This window comes from Eleutherodactylus coqui, chromosome 11, assembly GCF_035609145.1.
Source record: "Eleutherodactylus coqui strain aEleCoq1 chromosome 11, aEleCoq1.hap1, whole genome shotgun sequence".
Lineage (NCBI taxonomy): Eukaryota > Metazoa > Chordata > Amphibia > Anura > Eleutherodactylidae > Eleutherodactylus > Eleutherodactylus coqui.
In genome coordinates, this window is record NC_089847.1 from 114380126 (window position 1) to 114400600 (window position 20475).

The window sequence follows — 20475 nt, forward strand, 5'->3', positions numbered from 1 at the left end:
ATAGTGTTTGTTCACTTTTGCCTATGGCCAGATCTGTCCAATAGGCTCAGGCTATCTTCACACTTGCAGCGATTCTTTTTTTTGCCAGGCTTTGATGTCCAGAGTAGCTTAAAAAAGTCAGAAGTCACGTGATCCTAGAACCATTCTACAAAAACATTCATGGTCATATTATTGACACTGGTCATAGTTGCACTAATCCGGCGATCGTCACCATGGATCCGTAACATGCAGTCTGCTTTATGCATAAAACAAGTTTTGCCATACACATCTACTTCTGCATAAAACTTTAATTTCTGATGACAGTGAGCCATCATCACAATAAAAGTTGTAGCAAATGTTATAGTTTCCAAAGTATAGTTATAAAATGTATGGAGAACCTGAAACATCTTACAAGGAAATGTTAACCCTGAGTTGGTTCTTCTTCTACAGTTCACAGCTTGATAGACTGTACTCTGACGTATCACAGTTTCAGATGCCTCTATGCAAAAAGCAAAGACAATTGTTGGGTACAGTGATGGGGTTGACAACTACCCCATGTACAGCTGCATAATAAATATAGCACCAAAAGATGATTCAGGAATGCAGGAAATGAACACATACTGGCATTTAGTGGTCTCCAAAGCCTGTCAAGGCACAGTAGGAGTTATGGTTTTATACTTTACTTTTGAAATTTTTGGAAAATGCACTAACATCCCTTACTGATTTCTCTAGGATATGGCAGAAGAGTATTTAAAGGGATTGTATCACAGTTGACTTTTATTACCTAGCCAAGATAGGTGATAGAAGTCTCGTTGGTGGAGGTCTCACCACTGACAACTCCACAGATCGCAAGAACGGAGAACCCATGTCCCCCTCTCTTGCTCACTGTACCGACCTGCAGTGATGAGGAGATTGGAACGGCAGTCGAGCATGCCTGGTACCACTCCAATTATTTACAATGGGACTGCTGGAGATTGCTAAGCGCTTGTACTCTACTATTTCCATCAGCCCCATTGATATGAATGGAGTGTTGCTGAGCTTGGCTACTGCCACTCTATTCAATTCCATGTCACTGCAGGGGGTGCAGTGAGGAGAAGAAAGGGTCACTAGTCCCCCAATCTCAGGATGAGTGGAGGTTATAGTGGTGAGACCTCCTCCACCAATCGGATTTGAAGAACCCATGTTATGGATAGGTAATAGGAGGCCATTGTGGTACAACCACTAAGGTGCATTTCTAGTTGAGGGTCTTCTTGTATGGAATGTTTCCTTATTTTCAAGACTGGATGGGCTCATATATGACAGGATTTGAAAATATTTTGAGCAGATTGAACGTTTATGGGAGGATGAGAACCACAAGGATGTGTCTGAAGTTCATATAACAGTCTGATAGGAACTGTGGCAAGGCTGTGCTGCTACGTAGTAGACTGGTGGACCAGGAGGAGGTAGACCATATGTGGACATGTAGCTCTTCACAGATTCCACGTGTTCTTTCCAAACATTCCTATGAAGATTTGTCCTTCGCTCAGTCTTAGTAGGCAAATCTTCTGTCCTCAGGATAGCCAAGCTTAGTCAGGTTGTCCTGGCACGCAAACTGGATCATAGGTGGTGGGCCGCACATGAGGATTAGTGGGTTATCTGCAGTTGGAGGCAGGTGCTTCTTAATCATGTCAGTGGTGACAAAGCCGGTTCCATATTTCCACCCTGTATAAAATATAAAAAGGATCATAGCTAATGAAATTAAACTCCCCTAGTGCGACAAAAGAATAAAAAGTTTTTTATAAAAGTATAATAAAAGTGAGAAAAATATTTAAAAAATAGAGTCAGAACCCCAGCCTTCCCCCTTTACCATCTAAAAAAATGTAAAAGTTAATCACAAATTTAGTATTACTGCGTTCGTAATGACCCACATTAAAAAATTAGCACGGTGACTGCCATGAAAATTAAAAAAAAAAAACAAATGCAAAATTAATTATTTTGCACATCTCACCTTACAAAAAACACCACAAATCAATCAAAAAGTCATGTGAAATACAAATGGTACCATTAAAGGGGTTGTCCCGCGCCGAAACGGTTTTTTTTTTATAGCCCCCCCGTTCGGCGCGAGACAAACCCGATGCAGGGGTTAAAAAAAACAAACGGATAGTACTTACCCGAATCCCCGCGCTCCGGTGACTTCTTACCTTGCGAAGATGGCCGCCGGGATCTTCACCCACGGTGGACCGCAGGTCTTCTGTGCGGTCCATTGCCGATTCCAGCCTCCTGATTGGCTGGAATCGGCACACGGGGCGGAGCTACGAGGAGCAGTTCTCCAGCACGAGCGGCCCCATTCAGAAGGGAGAAGACCGGACTGCGCAAGCGCGTCTAATCGGGAGATTAGACGCTGAAATTAGATGGCACCATGGAGACGGGGACGCTAGCAACGGAACAGGTAAGTGAATAACTTCTGTATGGCTCATATTTAATGCACGATGTATATTACAAAGTGCATTAATATGGCCATACAGAAGTGTATACCCCCACTTGCTTTCGCGGGACAACCCCTTTAAGGGCTTATTGAGACGTGCGTATATTAGCTGGGTTTTCACGCCTGGCCGATATACGCTGCCCCTCTGCAGGGGGAGAGGGCGGAATGGGACTGGAGCAGGGCACTGAGCTCCCGCCCCCTCTCCGCTCCCTTGCCACTATTTGCAATGGGAAGGGGCGGGGGTGGGACTTAGCTCTGCCCCACCCTCAATTGCAAACAGTGGTGAGAGGCGGAGAGGGAGTGCACTGCTCCCAGCCAGGCCAGCCTCCCCCGCCTGCAGAGAGGGACAGCGTATATGGGCTGGACGTGAAAACTTGTCCGATATACGCTCGTCCGAATAAGCCCTAAAAGGGACCTTTTTACGCAGGAATTTCATAGGCCGCATGACGCACCACGAACCGTGGTAAATTGTGCACCAAAATCCGGAGGCTACCTGAACATTTTGATGCAGAATTAAAACCTGACGGCAATTCTACATCAAAATCCAGTTAGTCCTGCGGATTTTGGGGTGGAATTCCACAGCTGTAGGTTTGGCGTCGTCCTGCGGTGTCATTCTGTCTTGTCTGAACGGTCCCTAAAAAGGTACAATTTGTCCCACCAAATAAATTATCAAAATGTTAGATGTTCTCAAAAATGGAATCAATGAAGACTAGAGCGCATTCCACCTAAACGAGCCCTCATGGAGCTCCGTCCATGGAAAAATAAAAATGTTATGGCTTTTGGATTGCGGCGACACAAAAATCACATTTTTTAGAGTTGTGGTGTACAAAAACAGCAAAAGAGAAAAAAAAAACGGTATAAACTTGGTGTCGCCGGAATCACGCAAATCCAGAGAGTAACGTTATCAGATTATTTATTCTGCATGCTGAGCGACGTAAAAATGTCATCCCAAAAAATTATGGTGGAATTTTTTTTCCCGAATTCCACCCTCCCCAAAAAATTATTAAAAGTTATACAATACATTATATACACCCCAAAATGATACCATAAAAAAATACAAGTTGTCCCGCAAGGAAGAAGCCCTCTCACCGCCATGTGGGTGGAAAAATGTGGCTTTAGGCCTCCTTCCCACGAACGGATTTCCGCCGCGTAATTCGTGGCGGAAATCCGCTGCGTTGCCCGAAGCTATTAGGTTCTATCGAACCTAATAGCTCAGGGCTCACGGTGCGGAATTCCACAGCGGAATTCCGCTCTGTGAATTCACCCATCCTCACCCGCGGGTGTACGCGCGGACGGCTTCCATTGCAGTCAATGGAAGCCGTCCGTTCACACTATCTTCCGCTGTAGCACAGCGGAAGATAGCGTGAAACCGCTTCCCAGCCCACCGCCGCCGCGTCATATGACACGGCCGCCGCATCATGTGACACGGTGGGCGTGTCATGTGACATGGCCGGCGTGCCACATGACGCGGCGGTGGTGGGCGGGGAAGCGTAATGCTGGAGCGAGTATGCCGGATCCGCGGGTAAGTTTGGGGTCTCCTGGGGGGCGCCGTGACGGGCTCCGCCGCGGAATTCCGCAGTGGAGCCCATCACGGCCGTGTGCAGCTGGCCTTAGGAATGCAGGGCCGTAAAATGGTCTGAATTACCTTGAGGCGGACGGTCCAGAGTGTAGAAAACCTTGAATTGGTCAGGGTGACTTTTGACAACATCTTCCAGTTCTGATCGAAGTAAAATGTCATCTTCAGTCTGAAGATCAAGAATGATAATGTTAATCAAAACTAGAGACACACAATGTGGGAGCGATGCCAACCCTCCTCCACAGCATGGCGCCCTCACCCCCCACAAAAACTGGTACCATCTACTGTACTGGCAAGTAATCCACTTGATCCTGCGATATGTAATACAAGGAGGTCTCGTTGTACGGATGAGTGGGTGGGATCCTGTCACAGTATGCAGTGATTTAGACCATGAGTGTCAAACTCATTTTCACTGAGGGCCACTTCAGTCTTATGGGTGCCTTCACAGGGCCGACTGTATAGCAATAGTGACCCCAGTGACAGTATAGTAATAGTGACCCCAGTGAAAATAGTGGCCCAGAGTTTGGGGTCCCCTCCACCACCTCAGAATACATGTTTTATGTTTGTCTTGTATTACTGTCTTAAATGTGGAATGCATCAGAGTTCTGTGTATTGGAGTCTGCAGGCATGAAAGGGTTAATGTCTGGTCAGGTCTAGTGTTGTCTGGAAAATGTATCAATCTGTGTGTTGGATTTGTGTGCAGGTGATGCAGAGGAAGGTGTCTGTAGGAGAGTTATAGTTGAGTGAAGAAGTTGAGCAAGTAAGGCTGGCTGTCCACGGGCGTTTTCTCGCAACAGATCTCCGCCGCGGGATAACGCTAATGTCGCTGGGATTTTCCGCGATGAACCTATCATTAGTGATAGGCAAATAGCGGCACGCCGCAATTTTTATACGCGAACGGAAAATTGTGTTGATTTTCCACTCGTGTACATCGGGCTGTGCTTTCCATAGTTATTCTATGGAAAGCGTTTATTGCGTTACCCGCATGCAGACTATCGCCGCGGATAACGCAATAGAATATAGCCCATGGACAGAAGGCTTTAGGCCTCCCGTCCACGGGCACGCGCTTGCGCAGATTCAAAGTGCAGAGACCTGCAGCGGAATCCACCAGCGCCCGCAGCCATGGACATTTTCTCACCTGTCGGGATGCGGTGCGGGTCTTCTCCGTCCCAGATTTTCTCTTCTTCTGCATTGCGGAGTGTGCGGGCGCGTCGGCCAGCATGCCACATGCATGCGCAGTGCTTTTTTTTTTTCAAATCTCCTGCTTTCCCCCAAATCCGTGACATGTCTACGGTGTCAGCTGCAGGTGTGCCGCGGATCAGATGGCTTCCATTCGAAGCTTCAATGGAAGCCATCCGTGCGGGAATCCGCATAGATATGAGCATGCTGCTTTTTTTTCCTAGCGCGTGCAATCTGCATGCTGGGAAAGATGACATCCGCAGGTATTTAATTATCTGCGGATGCCCAATGATTGTTTATGGGCATATTGAACTGCAGATCATCCACACGGGTGATCCGCAATTTAATTATGCCCGTGGACATAAGGCCTAAGAGGCAGGAGTGAGGACGAGTTCGTTGCTGAGTGGACAAAGGGAAGTAGTGTTCCGACCTCCTGCATCACTTCTGAGGGGTTGGGAAATTGTACATAAGCCAAGAAAGTACTGAAAACAACCAACATATTTTCCACTTTCAAAACAGACCCCATACATGGAAGAGAATTCTTCCCGCTTCTATGGACTTCCTGGTAGTAATGCTACAGAATGATGGCTGATAACAGAGAACACTAGGATCTGCTCATTTAACGTCCTGCTGCCTGAATTACGTGTAAGGCATTTATAAAGCATAGATGAAATGAGGAGTTTTTGTTCGCGGTCACCTGGTTGGCGAAGATGAGGTAACATTTGGTGTCGTCATGTGGATCCCTAGTGATGTGACGGATCAGCTGCAGCATTGGAGTAATGCCTAAAGAGGAGAACAGGAAGATTCACTGCAAAATAAGGCTGTCATATAGTACCAATATAATACCGCTATATAGTGCTTACATAATACTGCCTTACAGTACCCATATATTTCTGCCATGTGGCATGCATATAATAAAGCTGTGTGGACATAATACTGCCATGTAGTAGCCAAATGATATTGCGATATAGTGCTTATATAATACTGACATATTAGTGCTCACATAATACTGCCATAGAGTACACATATATTGCTGCTAGGTGGCATATATATTGTACAGCTATGTGGACAACACATAATACTGCCATACACTACCCACATATCACTGCCTTGTGGCATGCATATACGGTTGAACTGCTATCTTGACCATGCATAATACTGCCATACAGTACCCACAAATTGCTGCCATGTGGCATGCATATAGTACTGCCATATGGAGTGCACATAATACTGCCATATACTGAAGAAGCAGCACAGAGTGCTCACATAAACTGCCATGCAGGGCACAATTATCACTGCCATGTGGCATACATAACACCGCCATAAAGTGCTATATAATACTGCCACATGGCGTGCATATAATAAGGACTATATGCTGAGCAAGGAGCACACAGTGCCCAGATAATGTTGCCATACAGTACCCACATATTGCTGCTATGTTGTGCACATATAATGTTGCCATATAGAGTCTACATAATATTGCCATACAGGGCCCACACAGTACTGCCATGTGGAGTGCACATAATACTGCCATATAACACTATCACACACTGAAGAACCACAGAATTTCCACAATATATAGGGCCCATATAATGTTAACATAATACTGCTATATGGTGCCATATAATATTGTCACGTGGTGCGCACATAATACTGCCATACACTGAACAAACACCACAGAGTGCTCACAAAATACTGCCATGAAGCATCTACATATACTGCCGTGCAGTGCCATGTGGTTCACATATACTATTGCCATGTGGTTGGCAAATAATACTGCCATACAATGAACAATTACCTCACAGTGCCCACATAATACTGCCATGTAGCGCCCACATACTGCTACCATGTGGTTCACATATATTATTGCCATGTGGGTGGCAAATAATACTGCCATACAATAACTAAGTTCCATACAGTTCCTAAAAACCGTGTCTAAACCATAGGACGGCTTGATACGTGCGGACAGTTGTAGTAGCTGCCCGTGCTACAATGCAGCCTATTGGCACGATGACAGCTGCTTCTCCTTCTTAAAGGTACTATATACCTCATTTCACCTGGTTACTTGCAGGGTGGCACAACGCTCTAAGCTGCTCTGCCAGGACCTCTGCCTTCTACAAACATCAAAGAGTCTCATCGCCCACCGGGATTATGTAATTCCCCTGCAGTTACTTCATACAAGAAGTCCTATGAGAGTCACTGTGTTGTGGTGGGGGGCATCACCAGAGGCGTAACTTGAAGCTCCTGGGCCCCAATGCAAAACCTGGTACGGGGCCCCCAACTATAATGCTTTATTCATAGTACTGGACTTCCTATATGGAGAAGAGAGGCCTTATGGGCCCCCTAAGACTCCTGGGCCCGGGTGCAACCGCATCCCCTGCACCCCCTATAGTTACACCCATGGGCATCACTATTGGGGAACGATCAATGCTCTGAAGGCCTCCTGGCAACAGACCCCATCAGGAGAGGAGAGCACCTAGGACCACCATGTCCCAACGCACATCAGTGCCATCACCCTCTATAATATGGAAGCGATGGCGATGTTTTGCCGGTAGGAGATGGTCAGCAGTCCTCAGACTGCAGAAAGTGTAAGGGGGCGCCCCACACCTCTCTTTATTAGGATTTTTGCAGTTCTGTTTCCTATTGTTCTTCACTTTGATGTATAAGAAGAGTACTTGTCCCCTTTAACCCCTTAATGCCACAGGATGTAAGTTAATGTCCTGGCTGGGGGCACTTAACACAACAGTTAGTACACTTACTTCTGAGGCCGTACCACCCCGCAGCAAGAGCTGGCTAGCTCTGATAGCTAGCCTCCTGCTGCAACAGCGAGGATCGATGAGAACACCGATCCCCACTGTTACCACTTACATGGTAGTCAATGTACATCACAGCATGAAAGTGTTCACATAGAGAGCAACTGGACGCCATACACTGCTGTCCGGCTTGTCATCGTCTGTGATCAAGGTGAGCAAAACTGCATTGCACTATAGAAGTATTGCAATACATTATCATAGTGACCAGAGCTTTTAGGGTTCATGTTCCCCACAGTGACAGAAAAAAAAAATAAAAAAATAAAAAAATTGTTTAAAAAAAACAAACAAACAAAAAAAAACACATGTAAATTTTTTTTGCACACTTTCCCATTTGTGTGTGTGTATATATATATACATACGTTAATTTTTTTTTTATCAACTCACATATTTGGTATCATCATATCCGTAACGACCTGTACAATTATTTAAACACACTACTTATCCTGTTCCGCAAAAACTGTAAAAACGAATAACCCAAAGGGTGACTACCCACTAGCGTTTTTTTCCACTGCGAATTCACTGCGGTTTTTTTTTCCAGATGCCTATGGGACTTTGCGTTTTTAACATTAGAAAGTCCCATGGACAATTGGAAAAAAAAAAACGCAGCAAATTCGCAGCGGGAAAAAAAACGCTAGTGGGTAGTCACCCTAACAGGCAAAATGCTTACTTTGTTCATTTTGCCTCCAAAAAAAATGCAAGTAAAATGATCAAAAAAGCCGTATGTACCCCAAAATGGTACAAGTAAAGACTACAGCCAGTCAAGCAAAAAAAAAGGCCTCCCAGAGCTCCGTCCATGGAAAAATAAGAACGTTATGGAACTCTAAATGCAACAATTAGAAGAAAATCATTTCCAAAAAAAAGGTTTTTATTGCGCAAAAGTGGAAAAACCTGGAAAAAAAGTAATAATTTTGGTATCGGAGTAATCATACCAACTTGCAGGAAAAAAAAGTATCATGTCATGCTCCTCATACACACACCATTACATAGGGTGGTCTGCACTTACCAGTCCCCCCTGCGAGCATCCCAAGATGCTTTGTGGTCTTCGTCTGAGGCTCAGACTTTTTATCTGGTCTGATGGCAAATTTACCTGAAAGAGAACCAGAAAAAGGAGAAAATGAAGGAGCTGCGCACCGATCCATGGTCATTTATATCAAGAGGAATAGGAAAGCCATGCTGGGAGTAGTAGTACTGTGGCAGTGAAATGCAGGACGTTAATCTCTTAGTAAATTGTAACTTCACATTAAAGCTCCACTAATGTAGAGAAAATATTGAAAATCGCTCTGCTATATGATGCGTGATTATCTATAATACTTTATCTGAAAAGACTCCTTCCCGCAGCTGGATTAACTGCTTCCTGACTGCATCACATACCTATAAGTCATGTGATCATAAAGAGTGTATGGAGCCAGTTTGGGAGCTGACAGTTGATAGCGGGTGGCATTTTAAAAGAATTGCGTTTTTCACACGCGGGAGAAAAAACACGGCATGCTCCATTCTGCCACGGATTCCGCGCGGATCGGCAACATTGCTATCACATTGATAGCAATGTGTGCGGATATCTGCATGCAAAAAAAAACCCATTTAAAGCAAGTCCGTGCGGAATCTGCGGCAGATTCTGCGCGGATTGTATTTTTCTAGTGGGCATGAAGCCTTAGAGGGCAGGGAACAAAAAAAAAAAGTATAAAAAATGAAAGATCTCAGATCTTGAAGCAGTTAATATTAATGGAGGCCCCATCCCACCTCCAAGACCTCACCCTCATCTTAGCCCCTATCACAGCCACGTACGATATAGGTGAGGTAGCTGTGTATATATGTGGCCGTCTCCACTAAGGTCTGTACAAGTTATGGAGATATCCGAGCCGCCTCTCAACTTCTTCTTGGATAGGATGACTGAACACTCATCACTGGCGTCACGCATTAATATCAGACCAGTTAACCTACCCTTTCCTTTGTAGACCAGAAGGCCATTAGGGCCCCGGAAATCAATAGCGTCCCCAATCTTCAAGCTATCCAAATACTGGGACATTTTTCCTCCTTCAGGGAATTTAGGATTCACATTTTTGTAGTAAACCTGTGTAGCAGAATGACAGACGTTTAATAGCTTTATTAAGTCACCCTCCCCACCGTTCATTTTAGCCAAGATCATATAAAATGAAGTGTTTAGAGTGGCCTTATATTGCACAATCGCAGCATGGTAGAGTTGGAAGGGACCTCCAGGGACATCGGATCCAACCCCCTGCTCAGTGCAGGGTCACCGAATCATCCCGCTTCTGTTTGAACACTTCTATTACAGGAGAACTCACCACCTCCCGTGCTAATCTGTTCCACTCATTGATCCCCCTCACTGTCTAATATCTTATCTGTGTCTCCTGCCTTTCATTTTCATCCCATCGCTTCTAGTCTTTCCTTGTACAAATGAGAATAGGGCTGATCCCTCTGCACTGTGACAGCCCTTCAGATATTTGTAGACAGCTATTAAGTCTCCTCTCAGCCTTCTTTTCTGCAAGCTAAACATTCCCAGATCCTTTAACCGTTCCTCCTAGGACATGATTTGCAGACCGCTCACCATCTTAGTAACTCTTCTCTGAACTTGCTCCAGTTTGTCTATGTCTTTTTTAAAGTGGGGTGCCCAGAACTGGACCCAGTATTCCAGATGAGGTCTGACTAAGGAAGAGTAGAGGGGGATAATGACCTTACATGATCTAGACTCTATGCTTCTCTTAATACATCCCAGAATTGTGTTTGCCAATTTTGCTGTTGTATCACACTGTTGACTCATGTTCAGTTTGTGATCCATTGCCTGTATAGTTGCTCAAAAAGTTACTAAAGTGTACAAATTACTTTTGTATGTGTGCTTTTACACAGAGCAATTGTTCAATTTGCGATCGCTGAATGAATCATGGGGAGCACTTACACGGGCCGAAATATCATTCATCGACTAGTTAGGGTTCATGAGGCTCTTTTGCAGGGGTGTATTTGAATTTTGACAAACAGTCATAGGTTTCTGAGTCCACTGAACATACATAAATACATGCGACCTGTCTTCGAGTGAATACTTACTACTGCATATGTTCCATTAAAGGCCAAACCACTGAGAGACCGCAACAATGGGTGTATCTTTAAAGACCAAAACAAGCCAGAGACCGTAGCACTGAGAGTTCTTTAGTAGATCAGCAGGGACTATTCAGTTGGGGATCATTTGAATGTATTTATGGGTTTTCAAGAACCAATGAGCATTAAGTGGGAGGGCAAAGTGCTCAAAAAAAAGTCTGGACCCAACCAATGTTGGGTGGGAGGTGCATGCTGAACAAGCGCACGCCTCCCTGCAAAATTGTTGGAAAACAAACAACTGCCTGTTTACACCAAATAATAATTAATCAACCAGTGACTATTTTTAGGTCAGCTGAAATGAAGAGACTAGTGAACAACTTCTCACATGTCACCTGTTTGGTGGTCATGTTTACATGGAACAACAGTCGCTTACATCCGCTCTATCGAGTGATTACTTGGACGATAGTTGTCCCATGTTAAGCCACCCTTACCATATGAGACTACTTCCCAGGGGGAAATAATACATCTTTCACAATCCACAGAACATATATCGTGCAGAGAGTGAAACAGCAGGGGGTATGAGAGCTAATAAGAAATCAGCAGAACTGTGAATGCAGCTCTGGAAGTGATTGGACTTAAGTGGGTTGGTCCTAAATTCAGACTAGGACAATAGGGAATCTGTAGGCGCCTCCTGTGAGTTTTTGTAATGTTCCTCTCTACTCCTTATAACAAGCTTCACACTGCAGGACAATACTTTACCTTTACAACAAGGTCAACATGACCTTTTACTTCATCACTGGACACCGGGGTGTACGCCCGAATCACCAGGCTGCCGTTAACTTTTGCAGTGAGATAAACATGTTGCCCTATGGAGACAGAATATAGGGTGTCTGGTCACAAATCTGATACGGTTAAATGGGCTGTACAGGATTAGAAAAGCACAGTTGCTCTGTTCCAGAAACAGCGCCACACCTGTGTGTAGGTTGTTTCTGGTATTACAGATCAGCTCTATTGAAGTGAATGGGGAACTGTAATACCACATACAACCTGTGAACAGGTGTAGCACTATTTCTGGAAGAAAGCAGAAACCATGTTTCTCCTAATCCTATACAATCTTTTAATGCTTAGTAAAGGAGAAATTTAAGCCAACCTTACACTAAAATGCCAATAACCCATAGGACAGGAACTATATTGTGTAGGATTCCCTCTAGCTCTGGATCAACATTGGGGTGTAAAAGGCTGAACTAGATGGACATTTGTCATTTTTCAGCCTAACATACTATTTAGCCCAATGAAGTGCCACAACTCTATGTGGCATCGATCCCACAAGTGGACAGAAGACGTCTGGAGGTATTTGTAGATGAAGGATCTCGGGTGTGAATGGACCTCCCTACCAAAGCTCACAAATGCTGGATTGGGCTCATGTGTGGGAATGTACAGGCCATACAATTCATAGGAACTCATCAGAATGCCCCTCCAACTTGGACGCGATGGCACGATGCATTATCCTGCTGGAATATCCCATCTTTGTAGTGGTACAAGAAGTCCAGGAAGGACTGCAAATGGTTAGCAAGCAGTGAAACGCAGTAGACACTGGTCAATGACATGTTTAGGTTGAATGGTAGACCCAACCCATGCTATGAGAACACACCCCACACCAGTATGGAACCACCCACAGCCTACATAGTGCCTTGCTGACAATTGGGGTCCATGGTTCATGGGGTCTGTGCAACGCACAAACCCTACCATCAGCTCGAAACAATTGGTACCATGACTCATCGGACCACGCCACTTGTTACCAGTTCTCTAGGATCCAGTTAGCAACCTCACTAGCCCAGGTACACACATTGTCACATTCATAGTATACATGTGACACTGTGATTCGAGGAATGTTAAATGCCCACACAACTTTGGAATTGTAATGTCCCATCCGTCAGGCGCCCACTATCATGCCACGTTCAAATTCTAATTCACATCGCCTTGCCATGAGTATGTTGAACAGTGTTCAACCACACTCACTAGATAACCCCTCCCAACTTATCTTATACCGGTGTGGGAGTTCCCGAGCTGTCACCTGAGCCGCCACTTCATGACCAATTTCCATACCGCTATCCCGCGACTTTCAGCATCACAGTGTATATGAATTGTTAGCTTAACCAGCCGTTTTCGGGAGGGATCAGCTAAGATATCAATCTAGTTTTAAGGAGGACAACTTGACCAGACCTCCACAGTCTTCAGGATCAGACGAGGATTAGTAATTTCAACATGCCCAAAATTTCCTTTTCTCAGTGGATAAGCATTGCGCCATTTAATTTAGTGTGCGTCTACAGAGATGTAGTTTCCACAGCAGCAAATCTGCATCCTATCCAGGCCAAACCCACGTGCATTACATGCAGATTTCTCATGAAGATGATTAGTAGCCTAGATTGACGTGCTGAAAATGTAAAACTGGCACCACAGCTCGATTCACGCTGCAGATTAGTTTCTGCATGCAAATCCTTATAGTGATATTTATCATAAGTCTTACCTATAGGAAGTCCCAAAATGTGCTCTGATGAAGGCAGGCCAAATCGGAATCGCTTCGTGTCATGGCTGATTTCCTTAAAAAACAAAAAATTTATGATAATGATACTTACTAAGGCTAGGTAGAGAAAAAAAAAACGTATCCGTGTTGCGTCTGCCAGAAACAGACAATTCCGCAGCATTTTTGCTACGTGATGCGCATGCCTGCAGTCTCTGCAATAGATCAGCATTCCTTCCTAGCCAGTGAACCCTACATCACAGGGACGTGACCTTCAACGACCTGCAGGAAGAAGAATGCGAGGAATGCAGGCTTCATAACAAGCCACCAGGCTTGCAGTGAGCTGCCCCAGGACTGCAAGAGACAGGAGAAGATCAGTGAGGAGAAGATGATGTAAGGAGTCTCACAGGAAAAGAAGGGGGGGGGGGAATAGGGGAGTATAGAATTTTTTGTTTTTATGACAAAACCCCTTCAAGGACATTGCTTTTTTCTTTTTTCTAAAAAACTCAATTCTGACAAAGCTTTACTAGGATAGGACTGTTATGGCTGCAGTTATACCAAATATGTTTTTTCCGGTTTTCTTTATTTATATTTCTTTTTATTACAAATATCGGAAATGTTTTTTTTTCTCACTTTATTACCCATTATTTTTCTTAATAATTAATAAAAAAATTTTAAACTGATTTTAACATTTTTTTAGCCCCCATAGGGGACAAAAACTTGAGTTTGATCGCTCCTGCAGTATGATATAATGCCATAGTATTACATTATACCGCGATCTAACAAGCAATCAAGCCACACCACAGGCATGACTGGATAGGCAATCTGCAATGGCAGCCCTTGGAGCCTTCAATAGGTCCTTGGCTACTAAGGCAACCAAATAGTACCCCCTGATCTCATTGTGAGGGGCTGTTCAGAACCACCAAACTCCAATCGGGACATTGAAATGCCGCTGTCAGACTTGACCTTTAAAGGGTTAAGAAAGGAAAACATGACAATTCCTGGGTATTTACGCATTAAGTAATTCACATTCTTGCCAGAAAGCCGGGACGTAAAATTACCTGTTTGTCAATAAGAGGCAGCGGATACTTTGTGTTGGGATCTAGAAGAGTGACGGGACCTTTCTTCCGCTGGGAACCCATTGATTTAATGAGGATTAGTAAGACGGTCACGCCAACGACTGCCAGCGCTAGCATCACGTTGGTCTCCTGGAAAACAAGAGGCATGTTATGTGCTGAGAAGATGGAATCCCCATTACAGTCATCCTGATGAAGAGGGTCCCCGTGGTCAGAACCCTGCAGATCCAACATTTAGACTAGATGGGTTGTACAAGTATATAGTATATTTTAATGGAGTTCCCCTTTATAGAGGGTTTTCCTTTCTTGGGAAGTGATGGCATACCATTAGGATACAGCATCACCTTCTGATTGGTGGTTGTACGACTGCTTGGCCCTTCACCCATCATCAATAGGGCCCGGCTCCCATCACCCCACCAGTCAGTTACCTTGAACAGCTCTATACACGGCCCCCCACTGATCTGATCTGATAGCTTATCCTAAGAACAAGCAATTAATATCCAAGTCCCGGAAAACCACTTTAGGTACTGCAGCCCCTTCACAGCAGCGCTCCTGGGCACTTGCTGGGAGGTGAACGAAAGCCTTTGGTTAAACAGAGCTATGTTGCAGTTCCTCGCACAGGATTGGCGAACGCCCCAGACATGGCTGGCTTTAACTACGTGCAATTCATGAGGTTGTACAGGACATAAGTCACTAGGGGGCACCAGATGGATATAAGCTGGGGATAATCATGCTGCTGAGCTCTGCCTGGCCAGATAATCTTCTTCTTTCATGCAGCAGTATCTTGTGAAGCTACATGAATGATCCTTCTCTTGGTTACAGAATCATAGAATGGTAGAGTTGGAAGGGACCTCCAGGGTCATCAGGTCCGACCCCCTGCTCAGTGCAGGATCACTAAATCATCCCAGGCAGATATTTGTCCAGCCTTTGTTTGAACACTTCCATTGAAGGAGAACTCACCACCTCCCGTGGTAACCTGTTCCACTCATTGATCACCCTCACTGTCTAATATCTAATCTGTGTCTCCTCCCTTTCAGTTTCATCCCATTGCTTCTAGTCTTTCCTTGTACAGATGAGAATAGGGCTGATCCCTCTGCACTGTGACCACCCTTCTGATATGTGTAGACCGCTATTAAGTCTCCTCTCAGCCATCTTTTATGTAAGCTAAACATTCCCAGATCCTTTAACCGTTCCTCATAGGACATGATTTGCAGACCGCTCACCATCTTGGTAACTCTTCTCTGAACTTGCTCCAGTTTGTCTTTTTTAAAGTGGGGTGCCCAGAACTGGACACAGTATTCCAGATGAGGTCTGACTTAGGCTTCTTTCACACTAGCGCATATCAGTTGGCGTTTTAATGTCCGGCCAATATACGCTTCCATCTGGGATGTAGAAGCTTGAAATATAACGTTTGTGCGCCCGTTCACACGCCATAGGGTCCAGTGCATATGCACCGAGTTCACCATGCCATAGCCCATTTTCCCTCCCTCCCCATCGCAGGCTCACCTCTCGTTCTTTGCAATGGGAGGGGGCAGGGCGGAGCTAAGCACCATACCACCCCCTCCCATTGATGGATATGGATAAGGGGCGGGGAGAGGGTGCTAGCTTAGCTCCATCCACATCCTGGCCCTTGTCCATAGCCATCAATGGACGAAGGAGGGACAGGACGGCACTTAGCTCCGCCCCACCCCCTTCCATTCTACAGAATGAGCGGGGAGGAGAAGATAGGTGAGCCTGCACAGGGTGGGGGAGGGGGGATAATTACCACACGTGATCTAGACTCTATGCTTCTCTTAATACATCCCAGAATTGTGTTTGCCTTTTTGGCTGCTGCATCACATTGTTGACTCATGTTCAGTCTATGATCTATTAGTATACCCAAGTCTTTTTACATGTGCTGCTGCTTAGCCCAATTCCTCCCATTCTGTATGTGCTTTTTTTCATTTTTCTTGCCCAGATGTAGGACTTTGCATTTCTTCTTGATAAATACCATTCTGTTAGTCGCTGCCCACTGTTCAAGCTTTTCTCGATCTTTTTGAATACTCTCTCTCTTCCCTAGTGTTAGCTAGTGTTAGCTTTGTGTCATCAGCAAATTTGATCAATTTCCCCTCAATTCCCTCCTCCAGATCATTTATAAAAATGTTGAACACTGGTTCTCTATTCCCCTCAGATGTTCGAAGGCATCACTGTCATCACAACAGCACCTTCATAACACAATTGCTTAGTTTGTCACTGTATTTATTTACTAAGTTTGTTTCTGGCGCCGCATTTTTGTCATGAACTTGGTTCTGGTCCTGTATTTATGTTATGAGCCTGATTCTGGTATCTATGTACCAAGCCTGGGTCTGGTATTGTTTCTATGTACTAAGCTTGGCACAGAGTTTATGTTATAATCTTGGTCCTGATGCTGCGTTTATTTTAGGAGCTTTTTTCTGGTACAGTACTTATGTTTCATGAGCCGTTCTGCTCAATAGGAGTTGTTTTCAATTGGAGACCTCGCATAGCATTGATGCTGCTGCCAGGCCTATTGAAAACAATGGGCGCTGCGAGGTCACGTAGGAAGACAGCCATGCTGCGATTTGTTTCCTGCATAGCCTCGCATCATGGTGCCATGCAGCAAAACATCACTCAAGTGTATGACCCCATGGGGTTCACATTTGTGCAGCTCGCAACGCACAAATCTCACGCAATTGTGAAGGCAGCCAAATAGGTCTCTTTTTTTTTTTTACTGTCCTTAGAAAAAATATTTTTGCGCCTAATTTTTTTTTCGAAGATTGCAGGATCAGGTTATTGCGACGGCAATTATCATCACACATGCTACTAAATTCTTCATAGTAGCGCCGTAGACATCAATTATAATCTGTAGACATCAATTATAATCTTTATCATTCGCTTTGGTTCTCCAACGTATCCGGGGGAAAAAATGGCGTCCATCATTCACAAGGAGCAGAGTATTTCCGTGCAAAATCTGTATCGCACTTTAAATCCTCTGCAGATTCTAAAGCCGCGGCGCGTTCATTTATGAAGGGAGTCTTCAGGCTAACTTAACACCGGTGAGCACGTCGAGTCGTGAGTCACGGCCCCATATCGCGCTCGCCAACATGTGAATTCCCCGCAAATGCGAGGCGTTTTTATGTTAAAATCACCTCACTTCACTTCCGAAAAGTTGCGATCCCCCGCCGCGGCTGTCAATCACAGTGAAGGTTTGACAAGTTTCTCCCATTGTTTTTAATGCGAGACCTCGCATCACGTGCGCCTAGCACCAGTACGATGCTGCCACCGGCAGCTGCGATGTGAGAGCGCGCACAAAGATAGAACATGCCGCGATTTGTTTCCCGCATCGCAGTGCGGTTTGGGAAAGCATCACTCATGTATATGATCCTATTCAAAAGAACGGGGTTCATATTCGCGTGAGATTTGTGCGTCTCGCAATGCAAAAATGTTGCACGATTTTCTCACCTGTGTGAAGCCACACTCACACGAATGGATCTGGATTTGCGCGCTCCTCAGCGCTACATTTTTGCAGAACGAATGGTTTTTTTGCATGCGTATCAGTGTTTCTTCCGTACTTTTTCCGCCCGCACGGCATGTTGATTTGCGCAGGTAAACAAAGACCGATTGAAATGGCTACTGAATTCCAGATGTTTTCTTTTTCCAGCGGAATTACGCAGTGTATTACGCATCTCTTTACGTATCGTGCGCGCATTTGTGCTCCCTCATTGACTTCAATGGGGACCTTTGCTGCGCAACTATGTAAAAAAATAGGTCATGCCCTTTTTTTTTTTTTTGCCGCGACCGAAATGAACGTACAAAATACGGAAATGTGAATGAACCCAGTGAAATCACGGGACTCTATTCGCTACATATCGCGTGCAATCATTTTACACATGCAAATACGCCCGTGTGAAGGAGCGCTTAGACTGAATTCACACGGGCGTATGCTCATTTACGCTGCGTATTTGCGCATCAGGTGTTTCATTTTTGCATGCCGCTCTGCGTTTCGAACTGTATTTTTTGCATAATCGTGCGCATTTGTGCATGCATTACAAAAACACGACCGCGGTCACAGCCATTGAAATGGCCAATTAGTGTAATTAGTTCCATATGTCCTAAAAAGCTGGACATGCGCACGCAAAATACGTGCTTGTGAATGATCCCACTGAAATCAACGGGTTCTCTTCAGTATATACTACGTGCGCAAATGCATCCGTGTAAGGGCTCCTGCACATGAGCGTATGCGTATACACATTCGCGAGAGGAAGACGTGATTGCGCTGTGAATGGAGCCCTAGCACATGTTCGCCTGAGCGAATCTGCACTACTTACTGTACTTTTTTGTGCTGCCTGGCCCGTTCGCTTTGGCACGGGACGCACCCACGCCAGTTTTGAACCGGCTCAGCAGCCTAATTAATAATTAACACAGCAAAATCGTGCAGTTACGTGTGCGGTTTTGTGCGTACGATGTGTGTATTTGCGCACTCCCATAGACTTCCATTCCCGGGTAATATCACCTTCCTGCGCGATTAATCCCCGTTATACCGCCATTACATTCTTTGCTCCCAACTAGTCTCAATTCTCTAAGAGGACTTTTCTGTAAAGTAATCCGTCTAATCTGCAGCTTCACATGTGCAAACACTATAATCATATACTAATATACGGGGTGAGGCTTCATAATGGGATTTTACAGAGTGCTTTACCGCCCTCCTACAGGCATTGTGCAGCTACTGTCCCTCCCATGGCCTGACAGCACCTTATAACCATGCCAGAGCCAATGGAGGCTCATCAGAGCCCTCCCTCTAGAGCAAGCAATGAATGGGCATAGCACAATGCAGGGGGTTCTACTTGGTACCTGTCTGCACAGATGTAGCAGAGCTGAGGTTGTGATGGGATTTAAAGTCACAGTCAGCATGCAAAAGAGATGTACGTGCAATGTGATCGGTGCTCCAGTCATTGCTATATCATGTAACAGGGTCCCTGGGTGGTCCTAACCAAACCATTCTACAGTCCTATACATTGCGAACCCACAAATAAAACACCACAATGGCATTGTACCAAATGTCAAACTCGTCTCAACTACACCTGACAAACTCAGCTCTGCAATACACTACACATAAAGGTTGCATTACTAAATGCACCGCAGTCGTGTGCAACAAGGCAATGCAAATCAGTGCAAAATAGAGGAGAACTCACCATGATCCGAGCTCTGCTCCTTCTGCAGACAGGTTCTGCTTATAGACGCCTCCCTCCCATGGAAGCACCTCCTGCACTGGGGCATGGGTCCCTGCGACTACAGGCGGGGGGTTGGAGCTAAAGCTCTAAGAATAACGCAGATTTTGACATGCTGAGACTTGTAGTTCCACAATATTGAACTGAAAAATGCACCCATACTGCAGCCATGTGATTGAAAACGAATACAAAGCCTGCTGGCACTAGTAGTTCCACAGGCTCTCTGCCATGGTGTGGGTATTATGTTGCAGCTACAAAAGGAAGCCTTTCAACAATGTCTGCTGGGATTTATAGTTCTACTCTCCCTATTGGTTCACGGTTCAGCATAAAGCAGGGGCTGCATGGAGACTTTCCTTCTTCACATGCTCGGGGTTGAAGTTCTGATTTCTTATCAGTATTACGTAAGTGAGCATACATGGGCAACCTGTCACCTACAACTGCAGGAACGTGTAGTCAGTGCCAGCATTAAAGTAGACGGCAGCCTGTGCTGACATTTTTTTGCGCTCCCCTCCCACCCTGATCGTAAGAGAAAACTACGGTATACATATTGCACCAATAAGTAGTCTGTGTGTATCCTGATTCTGCAGAAAG

At 45.1% G+C, this 20475-nt stretch overlaps 1 protein-coding gene across 1 annotated transcript; it reads right to left on the reverse strand.

The window, feature by feature from the left end:
- Positions 1–269: 269 nt before the first annotated feature.
- On the reverse strand, positions 270–19921 carry LOC136582339 (NADH-cytochrome b5 reductase 2). Its single transcript, XM_066583283.1, has 9 exons — positions 19849–19921; positions 14645–14791; positions 13590–13662; positions 11822–11928; positions 9953–10082; positions 9015–9098; positions 5896–5981; positions 4089–4188; positions 270–1680 (listed from the first exon to the last, which is right to left on the reverse strand). Exons 1-9 carry the CDS (start codon positions 19849–19851, stop codon positions 1508–1510), a joined length of 903 nt encoding a protein of 300 aa, XP_066439380.1. The 5' UTR covers positions 19852–19921; the 3' UTR covers positions 270–1507.
- Positions 19922–20475: the final 554 nt, after the last annotated feature.

Excerpts from the sequence above, each read along its gene's own strand:
- LOC136582339 (XM_066583283.1), bottom strand. Across the intron at positions 13,663-14,644 it reads TGCCTCTTATTGACAAACAG|GAAATCAGCCATGACACGAA; the intron begins GTAATTTTACGT and ends TTGTTTTTTAAG. Across the intron at positions 11,929-13,589 it reads CATTTTGGGACTTCCTATAG|GGCAACATGTTTATCTCACT; the intron begins GTAAGACTTATG and ends CTGTCTCCATAG.